This window comes from Periplaneta americana, chromosome 11 (genome assembly GCF_040183065.1).
Source record: "Periplaneta americana isolate PAMFEO1 chromosome 11, P.americana_PAMFEO1_priV1, whole genome shotgun sequence".
Classification (NCBI taxonomy): domain Eukaryota; kingdom Metazoa; phylum Arthropoda; class Insecta; order Blattodea; family Blattidae; genus Periplaneta; species Periplaneta americana.
This window is the reverse complement of record NC_091127.1, coordinates 155,927,530-155,950,505: the sequence shown is the minus strand read 5'-3', so window position 1 is coordinate 155,950,505 and position 22,976 is coordinate 155,927,530. Positions and strand designations below refer to the sequence as shown.

Here is a 22,976-nt window from a genome sequence, read left to right as displayed (position 1 = left end):
TTACGTAATTAGCATTTAAAACTCGTACATTTATACGCATGAAACAGGAATGAAACAAACTGATAACACTCGTAACTTAACACTTAAAATTCGTATATTTATACGCATGGAACAGGAACGAAACAAACTAGCCAATGGCTTTACATACGCATGGAACAGGAACGAAACAAACTAGCCAATGGCTTTACATACGCATGGAACAGGAACGAAACTAGACAATGGCTTCATATACGCATGGAACAGGAACGAAACAAACTAGACAATGGCTTCATATACGCATGGAACAGGAACGAAACAAACTAGACAATGGCTTCATATACGCATGGAACAGGAACGAAACAAACTAGACAATGGCTTCATATACGCATGGAACAGGAACGAAACAAACTAGCCAATGGCTTCATATACGCATGGAACGAAACAAACTGATAACACTGGTAACTTAATTAGCACTTAAAACGCGTACATTTATACGCATGGAAAAGGAACGAAACAAACTAGACAATGACTTCATATACGCATGGAACAGGAACGAAACAAATTGATAACACACGTAACTTAATTAGCACTTATAACTCGTACATTTATACTCGTGGAACAGGAAAGAAACGAACTAGACAATGGCTTCATATACGCATGAAACAGGAATGAAACACTGGTAACTTTATTAACACCTACACCTCGTACATTTATACGCATGGAACAGGAACGAAACAAACTAGACAACGGCTTCAGTGCGATTGTTGTTCATTCACACAGCCTGCTGTTGCCACAAACATGAGAAAATCTTATGCGCGGGTGGCGTGAGTCCCAGCTGCGGGGATATTAAAACTGTTTCGGCGGCAGTCCGGGCTGCTGCGGCCGGCATGCAAGCCGCCGTGCGCTGGCCGCAGTGTAAGAGAAAAGCACTGTATATTACACAGAGGTACAAAGATTGAGAAGCAGGAACTGAGATGAAGACGCGAAGGAAGAATATATTGTTTCAAAAATATTGTTCTGTATGAAATATCAAAATATTAAGATAATCATAATGTAAAATATTTTAAATTAATTTAAATAACAGGCACTTAACTTGATAAGTCATCCATTCTTATGGCCACGTGCATCAATGTCAGTTAGTGTAACCACCAGTTAAAATTGCCACCTAATTCCTGGTTAGGCATTTTTAAGGTGCAACGACCTCGGTTAGGATTTAAACAGAAGGTTAACAACGGTAATCCCTATCCGGCCATATTCGAGCGGTTAAAGGAGATAACCAATGATTAGCAGACCTATAGTCCCGTCGCTCTAATTTCCGGCAGCCAATCGCGTTGCAGGTCTGCTACATTTAAACGTGTGTGTCTTGTGATTCGCTGATGAAGATGTAAAGCATTTCCTAAGGCTGGATAAATACTTAATATATAATCGCCCGCCATTTTCACTCTTTCGTTGGCGTTCGCAGAAAGCACACAAGGACGTTATTTGCTGTTCAATTATTTGCTGAATTACAGTGCGTTTGATTTATTATCATAGGAGCTACGACATGATAATGTTTAACGGTGTGGCAAATAGATCCCTCGTCTGGTAGCTCGGCAACGAAAGAACAAAAATGGCGAACGATACTATCTACCTAGACTTTATAGAGCCTTGACTTCCTAAGATGTAAGCAAAGAGGAGGAGTCACGCCGGGAATAACAGCGTCGCGACTATAGTAAAAATGGCGGCCAGATCTACAGTTGATTATTTCGAAGACGATTAGTATTGTATTTAGTTACGGATGATGATGATGATGAGCGTGAAGTTTCATGAATGGAAAGAGAATCCTTAGGAGGAATGAAGTGACAGAAAATTCCAGAAGGAATTTCGTTTGTCAAAATCTATCGTGTCATTTCTACTGCAACAAACAGATCACATGTAATAACCCACAAACAGTTCTATTTCGCCCATGAATTGGCTGTTTACATTATGATTCTATGACACTGATATTTTCAGTATTTTAATGGGGATAACTCGAGTAGGCCCATCTCTTTTCGTACTTCGCAAGCTGAACGAAGAAAGGTTATGGATAGATCTTACTTCCTTGGTATAATTGCGGTCCTGGATTGTACAAACATTCCTACTAATTTTCTTCATTCGTTTATTTTTTGCATATTTCTTATTTTTTTAATATAACGTATTAAAGATTCCCTATATTTAAATCTAGTAATTAAATCTATCAGTACTTCAGACTCACATTGAGATATATTCCTTTCCGCTTTCAATTTTCCATTTTGTACGATTCTAACCTAACAGAACTGAAAAACAAAGAAATGCAACCTGTAAATATAACAGCGACTAAAGGCAAACAAATGCAACGCGAAAATATAGGATACTTTCGTTTCGACCTAGAACAAAGTAAGCGCAGATGTTTTTAGACATTGAATATTATCTTTCCAGAGGTATGGATGCTTTCCTTTCGTCATTTTATATAAACAGTGTACCATCACAGACTTTACCTTGGTTAAATGAAGTATCAGCTAACCATGATTAGGTAACCGGTGGTTAGAAATGATGCACAGAAACTACATTTTAACCATGGTTTCGTAGCCCATGGTTACTACATTTTTAACAGACGTTGATGTACACGGCCATTTAGTGTCACTGTTTGGCACACAATTATTTCCATCACAGTTCAGTTGTTCTTTGTTCATAAGAGTTTAAATTTATGAATCTAACATAAGTACTAACATTTCAGTCATTAGTTATGAAGACACCAAACTTTACTTTTTAATATCAACAAACAATTTTACAGACCTTGAACTTTTCAATAAATGTGACATTTATTAATTAGTATTATTGAAGTGAAATAAAGTTCTCTTCGATATGCCAAAATAATTGTTAAAGGTCTCTAGATTCTATGCCTTCTACAAATATCTTGCGGGTATTTACATGTAGCTAATCAAAATGAGGGTAACATAAACTTGTCTTATTATTATTTACCTAAGTTTGAAGTAGGTAAAGGGAGTATAATTATAGGTCTACTTACAAAAGTATTGCACACGTATATGTGCAATTTCATTAATATAAAAATAGTAATCCATTATTGTATAAAAATGGTGCATACTCATTTCGAAAAGAAAAAAAATATATATACAAGTACTTAATGACTTCGTTTCCTACCGAAAACTTACATACACATAATGTACAATGTCTTATCATGTCTATTTACATATCCTAGTTTTTCAGTCTGACTAAAAATAACTTTAACGCTTTTGTTTACAACATAGAAAGGAAAATATGAACGCAATAAGCTGGAAAAGTTTTTTCTACAGATATCCAGACTTGTTGAAGGTAGATAAGAATTTTAACATAGAACATGCGTCGTTCGTGTTTGCTATCACTGCTGAACGAGGTCCCACCTTGATTTTAGTTTATTATTGCACTGTACAGTCACTTTCAATTAATTAATGTTCTAACACTGTTTATGAATGGGACTATCTAGCGGCGCAATCGCTTTTACTTCTGCCACCAACGACTGGAAGGTCTCTGACATAATATTTCTTGTTTTCTCCATCAGAGAGTCCAGATCATCCAAAGTGAGACCTGCCGTTGGGATTTCTGGCAAAACTTGAATGATCATCTTGCCTGCAATAATAAAGAAACCAAAGTAAGAATTACACAATTAGGGTAAAGGTTGGTAATATCGTAATAGTTCTTTTTGAGAATTTTTTACAATTTTACTGAACGAGAGGAAGATCGGTCTATTGCGTCAACGTATTAAGGGAATGTTCATGGACAAGTTTCTGCACAAAACCTGTTATGCTCTCGCTCAGTAAATTTGTAAAAAATTCTCAAAACGTACTATCATAATGTTATTAACAGGCTTCGAGACTTCGGACCCAATAGAGCAGTTCAGTGGGAAATCCGCATAACGGCGTACTGAGTATAGTGGTAAAGCGTACAGTGGGTGGGGGTACTGTAGAATGAATGCCAACAAATACGCAAAGGAAAACGCTCTGGATTTGAAGATTCTGACGAATAATTTGGTTTTCAAACAAACTGTGTCTGAAACTATTACACGGTTAGAAAAGTCAGAGCAAGAGATGCTGGAAGCCCTCAAATTAATTTAGAAAATGATGCCGAGAATTAATGAGACACCAAGTACACCGGTTACTGAACGTGTAAAACAGAAGTGGAAATCAATTTTATGTAAAAATAACGGATATGGAACATTGTGTAACATAAACAGTAAATTAGTGGACATAGAGTCACCCGAGAATAAAGGACAGTCTCTTACTGTAGAGCACAGCTTTCTACAGTACAAACTTTGGCAGATAACCGAAAAAGATTTACGTTTGAGACACTGCGAATGTATCTTGTAGTAGGTACATTGCAGTTCGGTACTGTAACTGCACTTCCTAAAGACGACCAATAGGATAAATGAAAAAATTAAAATTGCTACATGCTTATTTCCACCATTAACACCATGTATAATTAAACACAAATGCTTATAAAAGACAGGAGAATAAATGCTTTTCACATTCTTTTGACATTATCATTGTGTAATGTATATTTACGTAGATGGGAAGAAAATATTAAAATGGATTTGAGGGAGGTGAGGTATGATGATAGAGACTGGATTAATCTTGCTCAGAATAGGGACCAATGGCGGGCTTATGTGAGGGCGGCAATGAACCTCCGGGTTCCTTAAAAGCCAGTAAGTAAGTATATTTACTTTCAGAATGTATATATGTGTGTTTCCCCATACTACCGTACTCTACTCTAAATAGCAACGTTGTTACCTCAACACATTTCTATCTACCTGCTGCGAGTCAACAACCTATAGTGCATGCACAGTAAACTTATTGTATCGGGTCCAAAGTCTCGAAGCCTGGTTATTAGTATCACAATATTACCAACCTTTACCCTATATGCAGAAAGTGTATAACGAGTGGGAACTCTTTGAGGGATATATTAAGGATTTACAGATGAATCAAGGAAAGCAGCGAAGGTGCGATGAACGTGAAAATATGGGTAGGTCACTGGACGGAAGGTAGCGTGCTAGGAAGAAAGAAATGCAGACGACGCTAAATTTCAACAATGGTGAGACAAGAGTAGATGTACAATGTTGGTACCTGAAACCTGCTACGGGATCGAAACAGCTGACCAGAATAAACTAAGGAGAAAAACAAAGCGTGAGTCAGATAGAAGATACTACTGACGTAGGATTATGGAAACAGTTGGAAGTGTCTGAGATCAGAGCATAGACAAGATAAACGGAAGAAACACGAAGCAACTACTATTATTGATTGTGAGGACAGAATAGATAGGGCTTTCGAGAGGTTTTTTTAAAAGGACAGAATAATAAGGAGGGTAGAATTAGCGAGGAAAAAGAGTTAGAAGTGAGTGTTAGGAAGTCAGGGGTGGTAAAAGTGATTGAATAAGAATAGAGAAGAAAGTATCAAGTATCAGAAGAAAGAGTAAGAGTGTAGTAAGATACAATACATAGAAATAATGAATTACAGAGAATTAAAGTGAAAGAATATCTGAACAAATGAGAAGTGGAAGAGAGAGAAATTGGAAGTGTAATTAAGTGAATTGGATATTTCATGAGAATCAATGTTGTGGGTTGGGAGTAGTATCAGAGGTACTGCAACTATAGGATTATTATAAGGATACGAAAAGAGGCAATAAAAGAGGGAATTTAGGAGTGAACGAAGAGAAGAGATAAGTACATAAATAAATAGAGGATAGAATAGTAGGGAAATAATAAATGACGTTCAGACCGATTATTTAGTCCTGACAGCTCAGCGACGCGAAAGAGGGGTAGTAATAGGAGTAGTGGAGAGAGCTCCGGAGTAGAGATAAGGGCAAGCGGTCGGTAAAGGAATGCAGTACAGATTAATTGTACTAGAAACATACCGCTCTACCGCACGCATGACATCCGATTTCTCCGACGGCAAGCGAGAGACTAGCCCAAACACCCCTTGACGAAACTAAATGGACTCGCCTGACCAAGGCGCACATTGCCGGGGACTGTCAGGACTAAATAATCGTACTGTAAGTGTTGCAAAATAGAGAAAATGGAAATGTACATAAATCATTTAGAAAAAAATTGCTGGAAAAGAATGATTAAGAGTAGGTAGATTTGATGTAATTGTCGCAACAACTGCAGCTATAATAGAATACTCAAATGCATAATTTTATAGAAAAAATCTTCACAGTTATGTAAGTTGCCATACCTTGTCCAAATATTTTCTTTTCATCATCGATGAAATAGTAGGGAGAGTAAACCACTGGAAGAATTGGTGCTTGGCAGGTAATGGCAACTCGGAATGCTCCCTTTTTGAAGGGCAGGAGCGAAGTTCTAGATGAATTCCTTGTTCCTTCAGGAAACATCCATAATTTTGTCTGTTGGAAGGAATCATTCAGTACTAAAGTGAGAACACTTCACATAGGCCTATATTACTATAAACTACTATGATTGGGCCTACTATCTAGGCCCATATGAGAATTAAAAAAATATATAGTCTATTATATAAATCCCACAAGGGTAGCTGCCCTTCAGTAAGGGTTGCCAAAAGATACAGCATACTAAACAAATAAAAATAAAAATTTGTATTATTAATATTATTGTTATTATTTTCAAAAGGAAGCTATCCTTGGGAAGGTAAGTTTTTTAAATAATTTATTAATAATCAGATATCTTTCTAGGCCTATTCATACTCGATGTTACCAAACCTCAGATTTACAATGAAACAGAAAACATTAGTACCTTTCACAATTCTTTTTCGTTGATTATTTTACGAAGCTTTATCAATCGCTATGGTCATCTAGCGTTTGAATGAGATAAAGGTGATGATGGCAGCGAAATGAGTCCAGGGTCCAGCGCCGAAAGTTACCCATGAATTGAGGAAAGACCCGGAAAAAACCTTAACCAGGTAATTTGCTCCAATCAGGATTTGAATCCGAGCCCGCTCGTTTCACGGTTAGGCATGGTAACAGTTACTCCACAGCGGTGGACCCCAATTACAATCAACAATGTGAAATCTAATAAAAAAAGTGACTATTTTATTAAAGACCAATGCGAAATATTAGCCATTTGATATACGAATGCACATTTCTGACGAGAGTACCAGCGGTGTGTTTCTATGGAGATCAATACCATCGCGCAGAGCGCAGAAACATCCAGCGGTACAGACGTATCTCCAAAAATACGCTTTAGATCTACTTAAGCATTTTTATTTTTTACTAGCCGTACCCGTGCGCTCCGCTGCACCCGTTAGAAATAAATATAAAGTAATTACATAATTAAAATAGGACATTTGATCCAGGGAACATTCGTGTTTGATAGAAGGATAAATCGTTTAATATGTTACTTAATTTAAATTTTATTTAAAATATTAAAATGCGATCATTTTGATCCAGAGACACTCATTTGGTTCAATGACAATTCCTTTAACATGTTTCTTAATTGTTATTACCAATTATTTTTGGAAAAGCGAAAATTTACAGAAAAATTTTGGCTACAGATTTATTATTATATTATATTATATTATGTAAAAAGTGTGTTGATAACGGATGTACTCGAACTAGAAAGTTTTTAATTTGTTGTGGGAGCTCTTGAATCTCAGGAGGAACAACTTTTACAACAGCGCAACATAATCTGCTTGGCTCATTACCCAATTTTTTTTCATTGCATTTATTGCATATGTATTTTATGTATTTTAACACGATTCAATTGAGCATAGTTAAAATTTGAATTATAAAATAATGGATTGCTAAGCTAACGTACTATTACTGCATACTAAATCAATACACTCTCGTTGTTCGTTAATTCTCTGAGATAAAAATGAATATGTTCATAAACATTATTATAAGAAATACAGGAAATGAATATACAGAATAACCCATCAAGTTTTCTGTGCATAATAATCTATTTTAATATTACCTGTCCTCAATTCACTCAAAAGGTACTGTAATAACATTATAGCATTATGTCCATCCAGAGAAACTACACTTTCCAATGATGAAATAATAATTAATTATACAAATCGGTTAATTTAGCTTCCGATATATTACTTCATACAAACACAGAAACATTGTCTGTAGGCTATGTTTCATAGCTTTCGATTGTTGTGTCCAAGGCCCCTTATAGACGAAGTCATTTGTTTTTTATTTCAATACACCGCGTTAGATGGCAGTTATTTTAATTTTAAAACTCATTTATCTCATTAAATATCAGTCCTATTAAAATTTTTCAGAGAATAAAACTTATCAGAAATCATTTTTAAAGAAACTTTTGTTATGAAACATATTTCACAAAAATCAATAATAAGCGAGTTATTTCGATTTATTTAATTCAGGCCCCCTTATAACCCCCCTTTAAATAACGTATTTTGAATGCCATATAGCCTAAAATCTAAGTTACAACGAACTTAATTTATATTCCAATTTTCATCGAAATCGGTTCAGCCATTATTGGGTGAAAAGGTAACAAACATACAGACAGACATACAAACAAACATTTCAAAAAAGCGATTTTCGGTTTCAGGGTGGTTAATTATATATGTTAGGACCAATTGTTTTTGGAAAATCGAAAATTACCAGCAAAAATTTCGGCTACACATTTATTATTAGTATAGATTCTCATAATCATAATAAAGCAATATTTTAGTTTATGAATATCTTACTAATCCACTACCATCCACATTTTTACAATCCGATTACCGCAGTAATCTCTTAACTCGTTCCTATAAATAATCGTTATCAAAAGTTTTAGTGCTAAAATAGTCTTACGTAGATCTTACAACCAATCGGATATGGATAAGGTGAAGCTCTTTGAGAACATACTGGTTTTATGTAATGTACAATTTTAATAGTATACTGTACCTTGTGAGTTTTCATAAGGTTGGCTGCATTGTTGAGTTGATCATGTGCCTTATTGGAGTTGAGTCGGTCAATAAAAACAACGCCTCCCAGCCATGCTGCCAAACCAAATGGCCAGACATAGAACACTTCTTTCTTGGCCACTGCTGCACACTTGTTCATCACACCCCAAATATTAAACATACCTAATACAGAAGATATGAACGCATTTTAGTACAATAGGTAGCACTCTGTCTTAATGCATTTGATGGAACAGTAAAACACACGAAGTTCTTGAAAGCAAAAAAAAAAAACACAATTAAATTGCAAAAAGTAGAACTAATTAAGGCCCATTCACATTGAAATTTAAACACAACGTAAGCGTCAACTTAAAAATGTAAATGTTACGGTAAAATCAAGAAGTCATACCATCATTCACGATGGGAACATAAACATAACCGCAAAGATACTTGGTAACCTTGGAAACATAACAACGACGTCATTTCCTCATATTCTGTCGTATACTTCAGCGCTCCACGATTGTGTACTGTTTGAAAATCACGTAAGCATGAGCATGAAAGTTTGGAGTTTGCAAACTTTCATGTTAACGTCTAACGGTAATGTTTATGTCAGTGTTTATGTGAATCATTGTGAATGATCTCATTTGATAACCTGGCCGCAAACTTCTGTGTTTATGTTACGGTTTTGTTTAATTTTCGTTGTGAATGGGCCTTTACTAGGAATTTGTACGTCTTACTTAATTAGCAGGCCTAATTTAAATTCCACAAGTCACATTATTTTATCTTCCGAAGAATATACAGCAAATTTATATGAATTAGAAGGGACGGGATGTAACCTACAATCTACAAAACAAATCATGAAACTTGAATACAATTGCGTATATAAATTCACTAACTTCATTCGTTTCGATTTTCTTTGTATATTTTCCATATAATCTTTAACGGCTTTTTCAGGAAATAGGCTACATAACACCGCGTTTTCTGTGACACTGAAATAAGGCTCCATTTTCAAATAAATTGAACATTCTACAATAAATCATTTGCTAGTGGTCTAGTGGCTACAGTGTTGGACTTATAATAATGTGGACCCGGGTTCGATCCCGGCGTACACCAGATTTATAACTTGTGTTGGGCAAGCTGTGGTCCAGGTAACACAGGGGTTTTCTACGGTAGCTGTGTCGTCCCAACAAATCTCAGTCATCATTTCGTCTCGTCTCATCGCAGATGTAACGTAGACCGCCTCCTATGGCGAACCCTGGGCAACGACTATGTCGATAATTTTTTTTTCCAGTTCAAGTTCAACTTTTATTGCAGGAAATATCCATTTATTTATTTATTTATTTATTTTGCTAATCATTGTAACATAAAATATAATATATACAGAAAAACTTTTGCTCGCCCCTGAAAGAGTAGAACTCGTGCTCAGGGGCGGATTCCTGAATTTAAATTAAGAAGTATACAATACAATTTGTCTTATGTCTACTACGCAATAAGAATGTATAAATTTAAATTTACAATTTTTCAATTTTTATAAAATCCATACACAACTTTTTAGATTTAATACTAGAACTATTAGAATTGACAAGATTAGGATATTGAAATATAAATTTGTTATATATTCTTGGGCCTAAATTACTACTATGATTAAATACTGTAGCAGTGTTGCATTTTGGTTCACACAATCTTAAAGAATTCATACCTTTTGTTTCATAGCTATGAGAATACAATTCAAAATTATTTCGATTTTTATGTATTAATTTTATTAATACAATATAATAAATTTGTTTTATGTTAAGAACATTAAAGTTTAAAAACAATGTATGAGATGGAAAATCAATGGGTTTATGAAGAAATATTTTAATTATTTTCTTGTGTAATAAATAAAGTGGATTAAAATTGGATTTAAATAACCTGTCCCAACCTATAATTCCATAACATAATTACCGATTGAAATAAAGTTAAGTATATTGTGCGTAATAAACTTATTGACAAGTAATTCCTCAATAAAACAAAATAATATATTATTTTAGGTAATGTTTACAAGATTACAAGATTCCTATTGCAAGCAAAAATTACATACAATAACAAAGATTTTACAATAGGCCTACTATGAATATTTTACAATACTATTTTTGGCCTACACAATTAACTTCTTGTGGGTGAATGATGAAGAGTCAAGAGAATGGTAGTAATTCTGCCGAATACGCTATAATGTTATGTAGTATACGTAGACAGCTTAATCATTCCTATGATCTTTAATAAGCAATCCTGAACAGTGACTAGACGAAGTTACATTCAAGTAAATAACAATATGCGTAATACAAGCAATAATAATATGCCTACTGTTTGAACATAATGACGATACCTTCACAAAACTGTTTTTGGATTATCTAAGCCCATAATTATTTGTGGAACTCTACTCGTAAAATGATATAATTTTGTTCTTAAGTTTACTACATTGAAATACCGCGCTTCCAGATATTAAGTAACATTTCCTTGTTACTTGTAGCCTACTCCATTTTGTTTTCTGATATCTGTCTGCATTACAAACGATAGTAAAGTAGTAGTACAACAGTGGCGACTCGTGATATTTTTTGTATGTAGGATATGAGATTGACGACTGATGACCAAGACAGAAACTAATATTATTAATAATAATGTAATAGAGCATGTAAAATCAATACAAGTAGGCCTATGTTAGTCTTTGACTCACCATTCTGGAACTGGCAATTTATTTGTAGCGAAGTTCGATTCTCCTCCCCATTTTAGTTGCGAAGATGGCTCCTAAGCCTTTGTACTGCCCGATATTTACCGATGTTCCATCGTACGTTTCCGCAATTAATTTCTTGCTACAGTTAAATTCTTGTAAATGATAAAATACAACTGCAGATATTCTTTCAGCTGTCCTTTCATCTGAAAGTCCTGTTAATTCTTGTATTTATTATAGCTTATTTTATTAATTTTTATAGATTTTTGTTTTTTATTAATTTTATTTTTTATGTTATATCATTTTAAATTATTTATTATTTCGTTTATTCTATTCTTTTAAAATTACCAAAGAACTCCATTTAAGGAGGATACAAGGGTACTTGAAAATTCTTATTGTAGTCTCTGACAGGGTCGCATCACCCAGAAAGAAGGATCGTAGTATTAGGATACGCGGTCATATCCTCAAACACGGTTAAACTCAAGCCATACCTCGCCCTCCGCACCTTCCCTTGTCCGCTAACTTCACTGCTAGAAATACCGTTTCTGTAAGATATTTGGATGGTTGCTCGGAAATTATTTCTGAGCTGTGCAGTGGCGACAACTAACGACAGAAAGTGGAAGCTTAAAGGAAATTAATATGTTGGGACGCTTTGAAAATCAAAATTTCTAATTAAAATGTTTTCGCAGGAGTTAACATAATTTTTTACCTCAGAGGCACGAAATTAAACTGTAGGATCATCCTCATATCCTTCATGGAGGAATCGCCACTGTAGTAGGCTACATAGTAACTCACCAAGTATGTCCAGCATGGATTGATGATTGGCCGCAATGACGCAGCCCCTATCTTTGGCCAGGTGCTCACCACCTCGCAGTTCCCACGTGATTCCCAAGACTTTGGTCACGTGTTTGAGTAGGTATGAAATATATCTGTAACAAAGCACAAAATAAATCGGCGTTTCCTTGATCTGTCACTGATAAAATGACAGCAGGTAAAGCGATGAAGTTACATTTTTACTTTGTTAACCAAAGTAAAAGAAAATATTTAGGGCCTATGTATGCATTGAACATTGAATATGTTTCTCTTAATCTATTGTATGCTCGACCATGCCGAAATGTAGTAATTATACACCTGGTAGCAGCCCTTTAATGAACCTCATTAAAGTACACCTATTCATTAAAGTTCAGGTGTTCCACCAATCAGAAAATACCATTGTAGCAATATTTATTTATTTATTTTTATTTAATAATAACATATACATAAAAACGTTACATTAAAATACCCCGAAAGAGCAAAGCTCGTGTTCGGGGACAGTTCCGTTACATAGATACACATACTTTGTAGACAAAATACTTCAGAAAAAAGCTCACATAAAGATTGTAATAAAATTAGTAAATAATAATACTAATAATAACTGAGTGAAAAAAGAGACGATGTTTATATTGATGGGTTAATATTACATTATTATTAGTAGTATTATTAGTGCAGGTCATGTTGATATAGTAACCAAGATAAAATAGAAAAATACACTTAGGATAGAAATAAACTTGTTTTACAATACATGGCACATAATATAAATACAGGGAAGTCTGTCATATAATTTTTTTAATTATGGATCTGAAAATTTCATTGCTTAAAGTAGTCAATTCTGGATGAAATTTTATTATCGAATTATATAGACGTGGACCATAATTTGTACTGTGTAGTAAAGCAGCAGATGTGAAATATTTAGGTTCAACTAATTTAAGAATTTCATTTCGTCTCGTATTATGAGCATGTGGCCGAGCTACAAATTTCGTTCTATTTTTATGATAGAATTTCATTAAAGAGTATTTATAAATTTGGTCAATTCTAAAAACATTCAATTCAGAATGGATCAAATTTGTTGGATAATCCAGTCGCCTTTTCAAACAAATTTTGATTATACGTTTTTGCAACATAATTAGAGGAAAAAGAGTAGTTTTTGTAATGCCTCCCCATCCAGTTATACCATATTGGATAACAGATTCAACTACAGCCAAATAAACCAAACGTAATACATGAGTAGGCAAGTAATGGCGAAGGTTTACAAATTTGTAAATTGTTTTACGTATCCTGTTACATAAAAAGGTGATTTGTCTATCCCATTTCAAGTGCTGATCAACAATAATTCTCAGGTATTTCACATCTACAGATTCTTTCAGGCAAGGGCATTTACAGGTTGTAGAGAGTTTACAAAATGAGTTGTGGATTATTAATTTTAAATGAGAAAGTGATTTCAATTTGTTCAATCCAGAGACTGTTAAAGAAAATGGCACCAAAGTAGTTTTAGTTATATTTAGAGATAGCAAATTTGCATCAAGCCAGTTTTTGATCAAATTTATACCTACATTGGCATGTTTATAATTGTCCTCCCAAGTTAAACCACTGGAAATCACCACCGTATCATCAGCGTATGAATAACAGGAGCCATTATGTACTTTCAAATCAATGTTTAATAAATCATTAATATATATTAAAAATAGAATAGAACCTAAAATTGTTCCCTGAGGGACACCTATATCAATATTTACATTTTCACTGATATTATCATCAATTTTGGTTACCTGAGTTCTTTTGTTTAAGTATGATTGAAATAACTTATGCGCAATACCCCTGACTCCTATATCAAATAATTTGTCCAGAAGTAAACGATGGTTAACCGTGTCAAAAGCTTTCCTTAAATCTATGAAAATCCCTAAACATTTAGAACCGTTATCCAACTCCTGCATAATTTTACCAGTGACTTCAATAACTGCGTCATCCGTAGATAATTTATTTCTGAAGCCATACTGATGTTTGGAGAGAATTTCATTTTTCTCTAAGTAATTTACTAATCTGTTTTTTAAACATTTTTCTAATATCTTTGAGAAGCTAGAGAGCAAGGATATAGGTCTATAGTTATTCAGACTTTTTCTTTCCCCTGACTTACGGACCGGTACAACTACAGCATTTTTCAGAGATTCTGGGAAAACTCCTTGGGTGAGACATAGATTGAATACATAAACAAGCGGTTTTAATAATGTTTAATGATAATCTTTAATGTGTTATTTGTAATTTTGTCGATTCCCGGTGAGACATTATTTTTTAAGGATTTAACAATATTATAAATTTCTTCTTCGGTTACTGGTGATAAAAACATGGAGGAAGATGCGTGCTTATTATGGCCACTGCAATAATTTTTCGTGTTAAATGCCGATTTGTTGATGTTCGATGCAATGCTATGTCCTACTTTTGAGAAATATTTATTAAATTCATTAGCTATGTCTTTTTTGTTTTTAAATATTTCTCCCTCTTCATTTAAAATCTCTGATATGATACTATTTTGGTTCACATTTACGTCTGTGGCTTCATTAATAGTTTGCCAAAATTTCCTAGGATTATTTCGATACTTCTGAAATTGAGATTGATAATACTGAGTTTTCATGTTTCTTATACGCAAGTATCGATTATCCTCGGATATGCAATCGAAAGACAACAATAAATCAATAAATCACCTATATTTGAAATAAAATCAGTTCTGTTACTATAATAATTAGCGTTAATTGTAAATAATATTAAAATAAATTCAATTTGTCATCTCGTTTTTCAATGTCAAGGTCAATGTCGACATCTGTTTCTCGGAAAAAATCAATACTTTCGCGTCTGCGCACATCTCACAATTTACGAGGTATTGCAGAAGGTCAGTTCCGCTCCTCAGTCAGATAAGAATAAAATGAATATTTATGAATAATTTCAAGTTAGAAATATGGTCGAGCATAAAAAGTCGTATGAAACTTGACTACAATGGTAATTAAGACGCTCGTATGAAAATTATGAAACGAGCGTGCGCTCGTTTCATAAACATACTCGCGTCTTAATTACTACCATTATAGGCTCGTTGCATAATGTACTATTACAGCTGAAGTGGCCGATAACATACAGCCGCTTTTATTGACATTATGTACAGTAGAGCATCGATTATCCGAATACCGATCAACGGAAACATCGGTTAACCCAAAGCGTTCTAGTCGGAAAATTTGAATTTGCGCGCGCGCCATGTAGAAGTTTCGCTAGCGCTGTTTGCAAGATTTAGCGGCAAAAAACAGAGTCTCAGCTTTGAAGCAAAAGTGTTTTGACTTCTTTTTCTAAACTGTAAGCCTACTTTGATGGCCGTTTTGAACTTGTCAAATAAGCTAGTCAGTTCTCTGTGTAATTTATAAGACGTTTGATACAAAATATAGATTGTATGTACAGTTTTGTGTTTAATATCACTGTTTCTTTGTTTCATACTGCTCCTATGACACCGGCACAATTTTTTTGTTTTCGTAAATGATCAGTTATCCGAACACACCCCGTCCACAATTGTTCCCGATAATCGATGCTCTACTGCAGCTGTAGCGAAAATGTGACTTAGGAGCACATTGTGGCTCGCAATGATAGCTATGCGCTTCCTACCTCTCAATCCCCACCCTCTCACTCACTGGAGTCAAACTCCATTCCATTTGTATTTGTCTCGGACCTGCGAGTGGCATAACGTCGCAATGTCTCTCTCGAAACCATGTACCTCTACAAAAACGAAAGTTTCAAGTAGGATGGGAGGACGCTTTTTTTTCTGCCAATATGAGGAGAATATTAAATGTATGATTTGTTCACAAGTATTACGAGGAAAACGGTTGTATAACATAAAAAGGCATTATACTACATGTTACTGATGAAACATTAAAAGGTTAATTGTTATCATCATCATCATCATCATCGTACGTCGATCCTTTTTCAGCAGATGTACGAATAATGCGGTTAGATCTTCAATTTAAAGTCACAGATTTACAATGTGATGTTAAATGAAAGCTAGTAAGGACTTGACAAAAATGTTGGACTTTTCAAATCTTTGCCAAAAAAAAAAAAACATCAGAAGCTTCGTTCTTTCGCTTGCTCTTCTGAAGCCATGTTCGCTACAACTTACGTTTGTGAAAAATTATTTTCAACAATGAAAATAGTAAAAACCAAATTTAGATCACGACTGACAGAAAAATACCTTTGTGATCAACTACGACTGGCAGTTAGTGACATAATTCCTGATTTTGAAACTCTGTCGCAAAGACATTCTGAAGACAATTAATTTTAGGTTGTGATAATGTGTCCTATGTTTTCTTGTTCATTTCTTTCTTCGTTACACGTACTAAACATTAGTTTGTAGCCTTGTACTGTATAAAATTTTAAGTGCTAGACGTAAGGAAAATGAAAATCCGTTAATAAGTCAGACAGTTGCTTCACTTCCCCTTCGGGTGTCCGCCTTCCTCCATAGGTGCTATGCACATTGCAGGTTACCCAGTGGCTCGGCGCAAGATCACATTTTCGCCACCGCTGCTATATGGTATCTTAATGCATAACTACCATTCTCCTCAAACAGAATCTCCTCGTGTTGGTTCAAAAATTTCCAAAAATGAAAACACAACAGGCTGAAACCAAATCTTTGAAGCTAATGATCTTAATGGCGACATGTTTATATCTTCATTGCCATTATCTTTTGCTACAACAAGCAAAACATCTCAGTTATTAAAAAGTATACTCTGTCGTTTATTGTTCTGCTGGTACTCACAATATATTCTTGACGTTCAAGGGGTTGAGGCAGTACAGCGGAATGCACACTATCGCCACGAGAGAGACAGACAGGATGTAGAAAGCGAAGCGGGTGTGGTAATAGACGGCTCCTTTTGTGTCGTACAGGAACGGCAGGCTCAGGATCAACAGCACGATCAGAATAGGAAGCACGGTCCACGCCAGTAGTCCCAGCAACCCCATGACCTGCAAGAGTAGCAGAAAACCATGCATGAGAAGCAGCGTTCGCTGAAACGTGGATCGATGATACTGAACAGGCTGCCGATTCCATTCAATGTACACAGAATGAACCGTAAATAATGTTATTAATTTCAAGGCTTATTCTTTGAGATATTTCAAACAAAACTTAAAATAAAACATGTTGAATCTACCGATACAAGACACATTACAGATACAAAAACAAATGCTCATAGACAACAACACACCACAAGAACACATCGAAGAAATCATCCAAATCACAGACATCATAACAAAGCAAAACTATTTCACACACAACAACAAATACTACACCCAAACAGAAGGATTGCCAATGGGATCACCCATATCTAGCATACTAGCAGAGATATTTTTACGCAACATACATAGAACAAACATACATACTCAACAATGAACACAACAAATATGCAGACAACATAATATACTGGCATAGATACCTAGACGACATGCTCATACTATACAAAGGAAACAAACGACAAATACACAAACTACACCAATACTTGTGAATTGAATTATTCTACTTAAATGACATGTACAATTTTATATAGCTCAACTAAAATATGTTTTTATATTGACTTAATCTGTTTACTATGTATTGTATTTTTTGTTTAGCATAACTGATGAATTGTATGTACTGTAAATTGAATAGTATACTGTATAGGTCAACTGATGAATTGTTTAAGCTTATAAATTGAATTAATCTACTTCATATGAATTGTATAGCTTAACGAAAATAAGTTTGTAAATTGAACTAATTTGATTGTATATGTTTGTATAGTTTGGCTGATGAATTGTATATGTTCTTAAAATTATTACTAGTCTGTGTAGCTCTACTAATGAATTGTATATAGACCTACTGTAAATTGAATGGTAATATGTATAGCTCAACTGATGAATTGTTTATGATTATAAATTGAATTAATCTACTTGATATTAATTGCACAAATTTGTATAGCTTAATGAAAGTATGCTACTTTGTATTGTATATATTTGTATAGTTTTGGCCGATGAATTGTATATGCTTTAAATTGAATAGTAATCTATATAGCTCTACTGATAAATTGTTTGTGTTTGTAATTTGAAGTAGTTTGCATGATATGTATTATCAATTTCTCTATATCACAACTGGTTGAATTGTTTATGCCTTAAATTTAATTAAATTGTTTTGTATTATAATATAGCTCAACTTATGAATGATCGTTTGCGTTTGTAAATTTAATAATCTGATTGGCTATGTATTGTATACTTTTAGTAGAGCCATCGATGTAGCTCAGTCGACAGACTCGCTGGGCTGCTGATCCGGAGCTGCGTTCGGGCTTGGGTTGGATCCCCCTTTGGACTTTGGTTTCTTCGGAGGTTTTCCCCAGCCGTGGGACTGAAGCCGGATGGTCTATGGCGAGTCCTTGGCATCAACCCCTTTGATTTGATTACCTGGTTGGGTTTTTCCGAGGTTTCCCCCACCGAAAAGGCAAATGCCGGGTAATATTTTGGCGAATCCTCGGACCTCATCTCATCTCACTACATCTCGCCAAAATGTAAAAAAAAATGTAAAAAAATTGTACAAAATTGTAAAAATTGTAGAAAATTACTAAATTGTAAAACTATAAACATTTGTAAAAATTGTAATTGTAATATTGTAAAATGTTGACATGTTCCACATCTTAAAGCTTCATTGCTCATGTAAGATCTATGGAATAAAATAAATGAATGAAATGAATGAACATAAACAAAATACACCCAAAACTCCAATACACACTGGAACTTGAAAACAACAACTCCATAAAGTTCCTAGACATCGCCATAACAAAAGTTTACAACAAACACACCTTCAAAATATACAGAAAACCAACCACACACATACACAACACATCTAACCACCCCACACAACACAAACATGCTGCTTTCAGGACAATGATACACAGATTACTTAACATACCCAAGAGCCAACAACACTACAATGAAGAAGTGAACACAATCAAATACATAGCACAAGAAAATGGTTACAAACCAAACATAATAGACAACATCATAAGGAAGACAAAACAAAAATTCAACAAACACGAAAACACACAAAACACAACACAAACACAAGAACACAAGAAATACGTCACACTAACATACGAAAACAAAAACACACACAAGATCGCATCCTCATTCAGAAAACAGAAATACAACATAGCATACAGAACAAAAAACACACTACAAGGACATCTCAACACACAAACAACACAAACAAATAAATACAACCACACAGGCGTATACAAACGCACATGCAATAATTGTGACAGTTTCTACATTGGACAAACAGGCAGATCATTCCAAACTCGATACAAAGAACACATTAAAGCAATAACCAGAGGACACAATACATCTACATACGCCGAACACATAACTAATGCTAACCACACATACAATAACATAAATACAGACATGGAAATCCTACACATACAACCCAAAAACCAAAAACTCAACACACTAGAACAATATGAAAAATGCAGACACACTAAAACACACCCTGATCAAATTCTCAACACATAGATCAATTTCAGAACACACACATTATTTTAAAACATATTTCAACAATCGAACGCACCCACACAACAGGCAGCGAAGTTCGAGATGACGCCGAGATCTAGTAGGCTCTGAGGATGGTGTGAAGAAGCACCGAAACAGCTGTAAGCCGCACATGCTTACACAATTAACACGAGTAAGATCGCCATTTAATCAATTATTTAAATGTAACTTTTCGTTCTACAAAGGAATTTTACAACGTTGTATTTGTTCGGATCAAATTTATGCACATTTAAAGGACAAAACTAAAATTCTTTCAAGCATTTATCATCATAATACACTGCTCTCTTAAATTTACTGAGCATATTGGGAATTCAATCAATGGCTTACCCAAAACACGCTATGAAATGTTTCATATAAAACAATTTTTATCTCGAAAAAGAAGCAAAAACGAGCAGAATTGTGTTTAACTTTTTGTTTGAAATATCTCACAGAATAACACCCTGAAATTAATGACATTACTTACGATTCACTCTGTATATATCCCTTATTACAAAACATCGCATAAAGTCAGAGATACAGTAGTCATCGGTTTAATGGTGGGCGCAAGAGGGAAAATAGCAAACAATTCGTGTCATTCTGTCGTAAATTTGGAGTCCCATTAACAACCATAAAAGAAATTTCGTTACTATTTTTGAAGAATTCTCTGCAGATTTTACGGCGACCTTGCACGTGAATTGAAACTACAATTGAATTTTTTTTCTTTAAAAAATTCCTTTGCCTTCTTAAATTTACCGCAAATGTTCATGATATTAATTATTTGTAAGTAATTTAATCTAGCTATAATGTAAATTCCACTTTATGTAAACAATTTTCTTGTGAAGCACTTAAATGTCACACCCTAAATGCTACTGTTTAACATTTTTTGCCTTTGGAAACCTTACCTAAACGACATTTCATATAAGTTGAGAGGATGTAAAGTCATTTCTTTCCCCTTCTACTTGCCCTGAGTCAGTCAGTGACAGATCGGTAGCTGTTACCTTTTATACCTGCACCCCCCAAGCTGTTCACACTAGAAAATAAAATATTAAATAAAGTACATAAGTGAATATAAAATACAGTGTCACAGATGTTTGACAATTACATGTTAGAGTATATTTTTGTATAGTTCTTACAATATTTTCAACTAATAATTAATTACATTTAGGAATGTCAGTTTTTTATTATGAAGTCAGGGGGGAGCGACACAGTGCAGATTGTCCCGTTGTGTATGCTGTAGAGCAGCAACTAGCGGTGAAGAAAACATTTATCTTCTGCTGTCAGTAGCTTTTTAATGTGTCAGTTAATATAAACAGCAATAAAATTCAATATAATAAATGCTTAGTACGGACTTTCGAAATATAGAGTACTGGTAAACCCTTTCAGAAGTAAAATTTGTCACTATATAGAACAAGGATGAGACGATATTAGCTCCCAATCATGGTAGAAGAGCTCGACCTTCATCACGAGCGCATAGCGCATCCACTGTAACGTAGACACAGGGATGTACATGCACATGCAGCGAATAAAGGCAGCAATTATTACAATAACTTGCGTTACTAACTTTCTGGCTGTGTAATAGGGCTATACTTATAGAAACAAATCGCAAAGGGAAGGCTTTTTAGGAACAAAAAGAGAAATAGGAAAAGTTAATTGTATGTAAACCATTTTATTGTTAAAAGCAATTATTTATTATGTAAATACTTCACTTCATTGGTTAGGAGAAACTAATAGGGTCTACCTGCTCGACGTGTGTGATCTCTAAGTAGGCCTACTTTTGGGTATTTGTTGAAAAAATAATACTGGCAATATTGATTGAAATAGAGTATATTGATTGTGTGATTGTGAAAATGTAGTCCTTACTTGCCAGTAGTGATTATGTAATGAGTATTCTTAGGGTGATTTGCGAGATGCATGTAACACGAAAAAAACAAATTGATTAAATTAAGATATTGAGAGCCATCGTAATTTTTGGGGTCAATGATTTAAGGGGATATGTATGACTTTTAAAACTTCCACAATTTCGGCCAAAATTTGTGAAATTTAAACTATATAAACAGATCTATAATAATATCATCTGTACAAAATTTGGTGCAATTAGCTCTAATAGTTTTGAAATTATATTTTTAAGTTATTTTATATTGACGTTACTAAAAAAGCTCCTTGCATCAAAGTTTTCAAAATGTTTAGTTCATATTTGCTCAAAATCCTGCAAATAGTTATTGGAATAAACGTAAATTAGCATTTTGAATTTAGTAATAGTATAAGTTAAAGTGCAATCAAATATAAAATATTATTTCTAAATTAAAGAAACACGTAGTCTAATAAAAGTAAATATCAAGAAACAAGCAACAAATAAAACATCAACAATGCATTTAAAATAAAGAAATAAAAGGAATCTAGATACTATCTACTAACCCAAATGTAAATTAATTTACCTTCGATGTCAATTCCGAAATCAATTTATTTCTCTTTTCTCCTGAATAATACCTATATTTTTTTTTTTCATGTTGCGTCTCATAATGCCGTTTTATGTTGCTTTTTTTGCAAATGATATTTTTTTTACACAACAAACACTGGACTTCATCACCATGTTCGAAGCATAAATATTGTATCTTCCACTCTTCCTTGAAAGCTTTAAGAGCTTCCGTTCCGTCATGATGCGCTGTGTTCTAAGATCTGTACATCCTTTAGCAATGTTTACAGGTAAAAGAGCTCCGCGCGCGCGCAGCGGGCATAAAATAGCTCTCGCTCGCAATTATTAGTCTCCATCGCAAGACTGATTTAGAAAGTCAATTAGTCGAATGTTTGTGAAATGGACAGTAGCATCTTCCCCTTCACTGATAGAAGAGAGTGTGAGTAGAGGGGAAAGGCTATCAACCAAACTGAAATGGGATATAGTTGAGTGGGATTAAATTTTTTATTATGGAGCAATTTCATTAATATTCAAGAAAATAGAGTGTTCTGCGAGTCTTATTTATTGGTTCCAATTCACTGTGAGTCACATCACTCTTACACGTATTCCCCTAATCGCATCC

The 22,976-nt window shown here is 34.3% G+C and overlaps 1 protein-coding gene across 2 annotated transcripts in view; it reads right to left on the bottom strand.

Moving 5' to 3' along the window:
- Positions 1-2,716: 2,716 nt before the first annotated feature.
- Positions 2,717-22,976, bottom strand: part of LOC138709470 (1-acyl-sn-glycerol-3-phosphate acyltransferase alpha-like) — a 133,987-nt gene continuing 113,727 nt past the window's right edge. For both annotated transcript variants that reach the window (XM_069840255.1, XM_069840256.1), the window contains exons 2-6: positions 17,153-17,358; positions 12,349-12,482; positions 8,851-9,032; positions 6,201-6,369; positions 2,717-3,603 (exon numbers count right to left, since the gene is read on the bottom strand). In XM_069840255.1, coding sequence (XP_069696356.1) covers positions 3,431-3,603; positions 6,201-6,369; positions 8,851-9,032; positions 12,349-12,482; positions 17,153-17,358 — 864 coding nt within the window. In that variant the 3' untranslated portion in view covers positions 2,717-3,430. The remainder of the gene's footprint in view (positions 3,604-6,200; positions 6,370-8,850; positions 9,033-12,348; positions 12,483-17,152; positions 17,359-22,976) is intronic.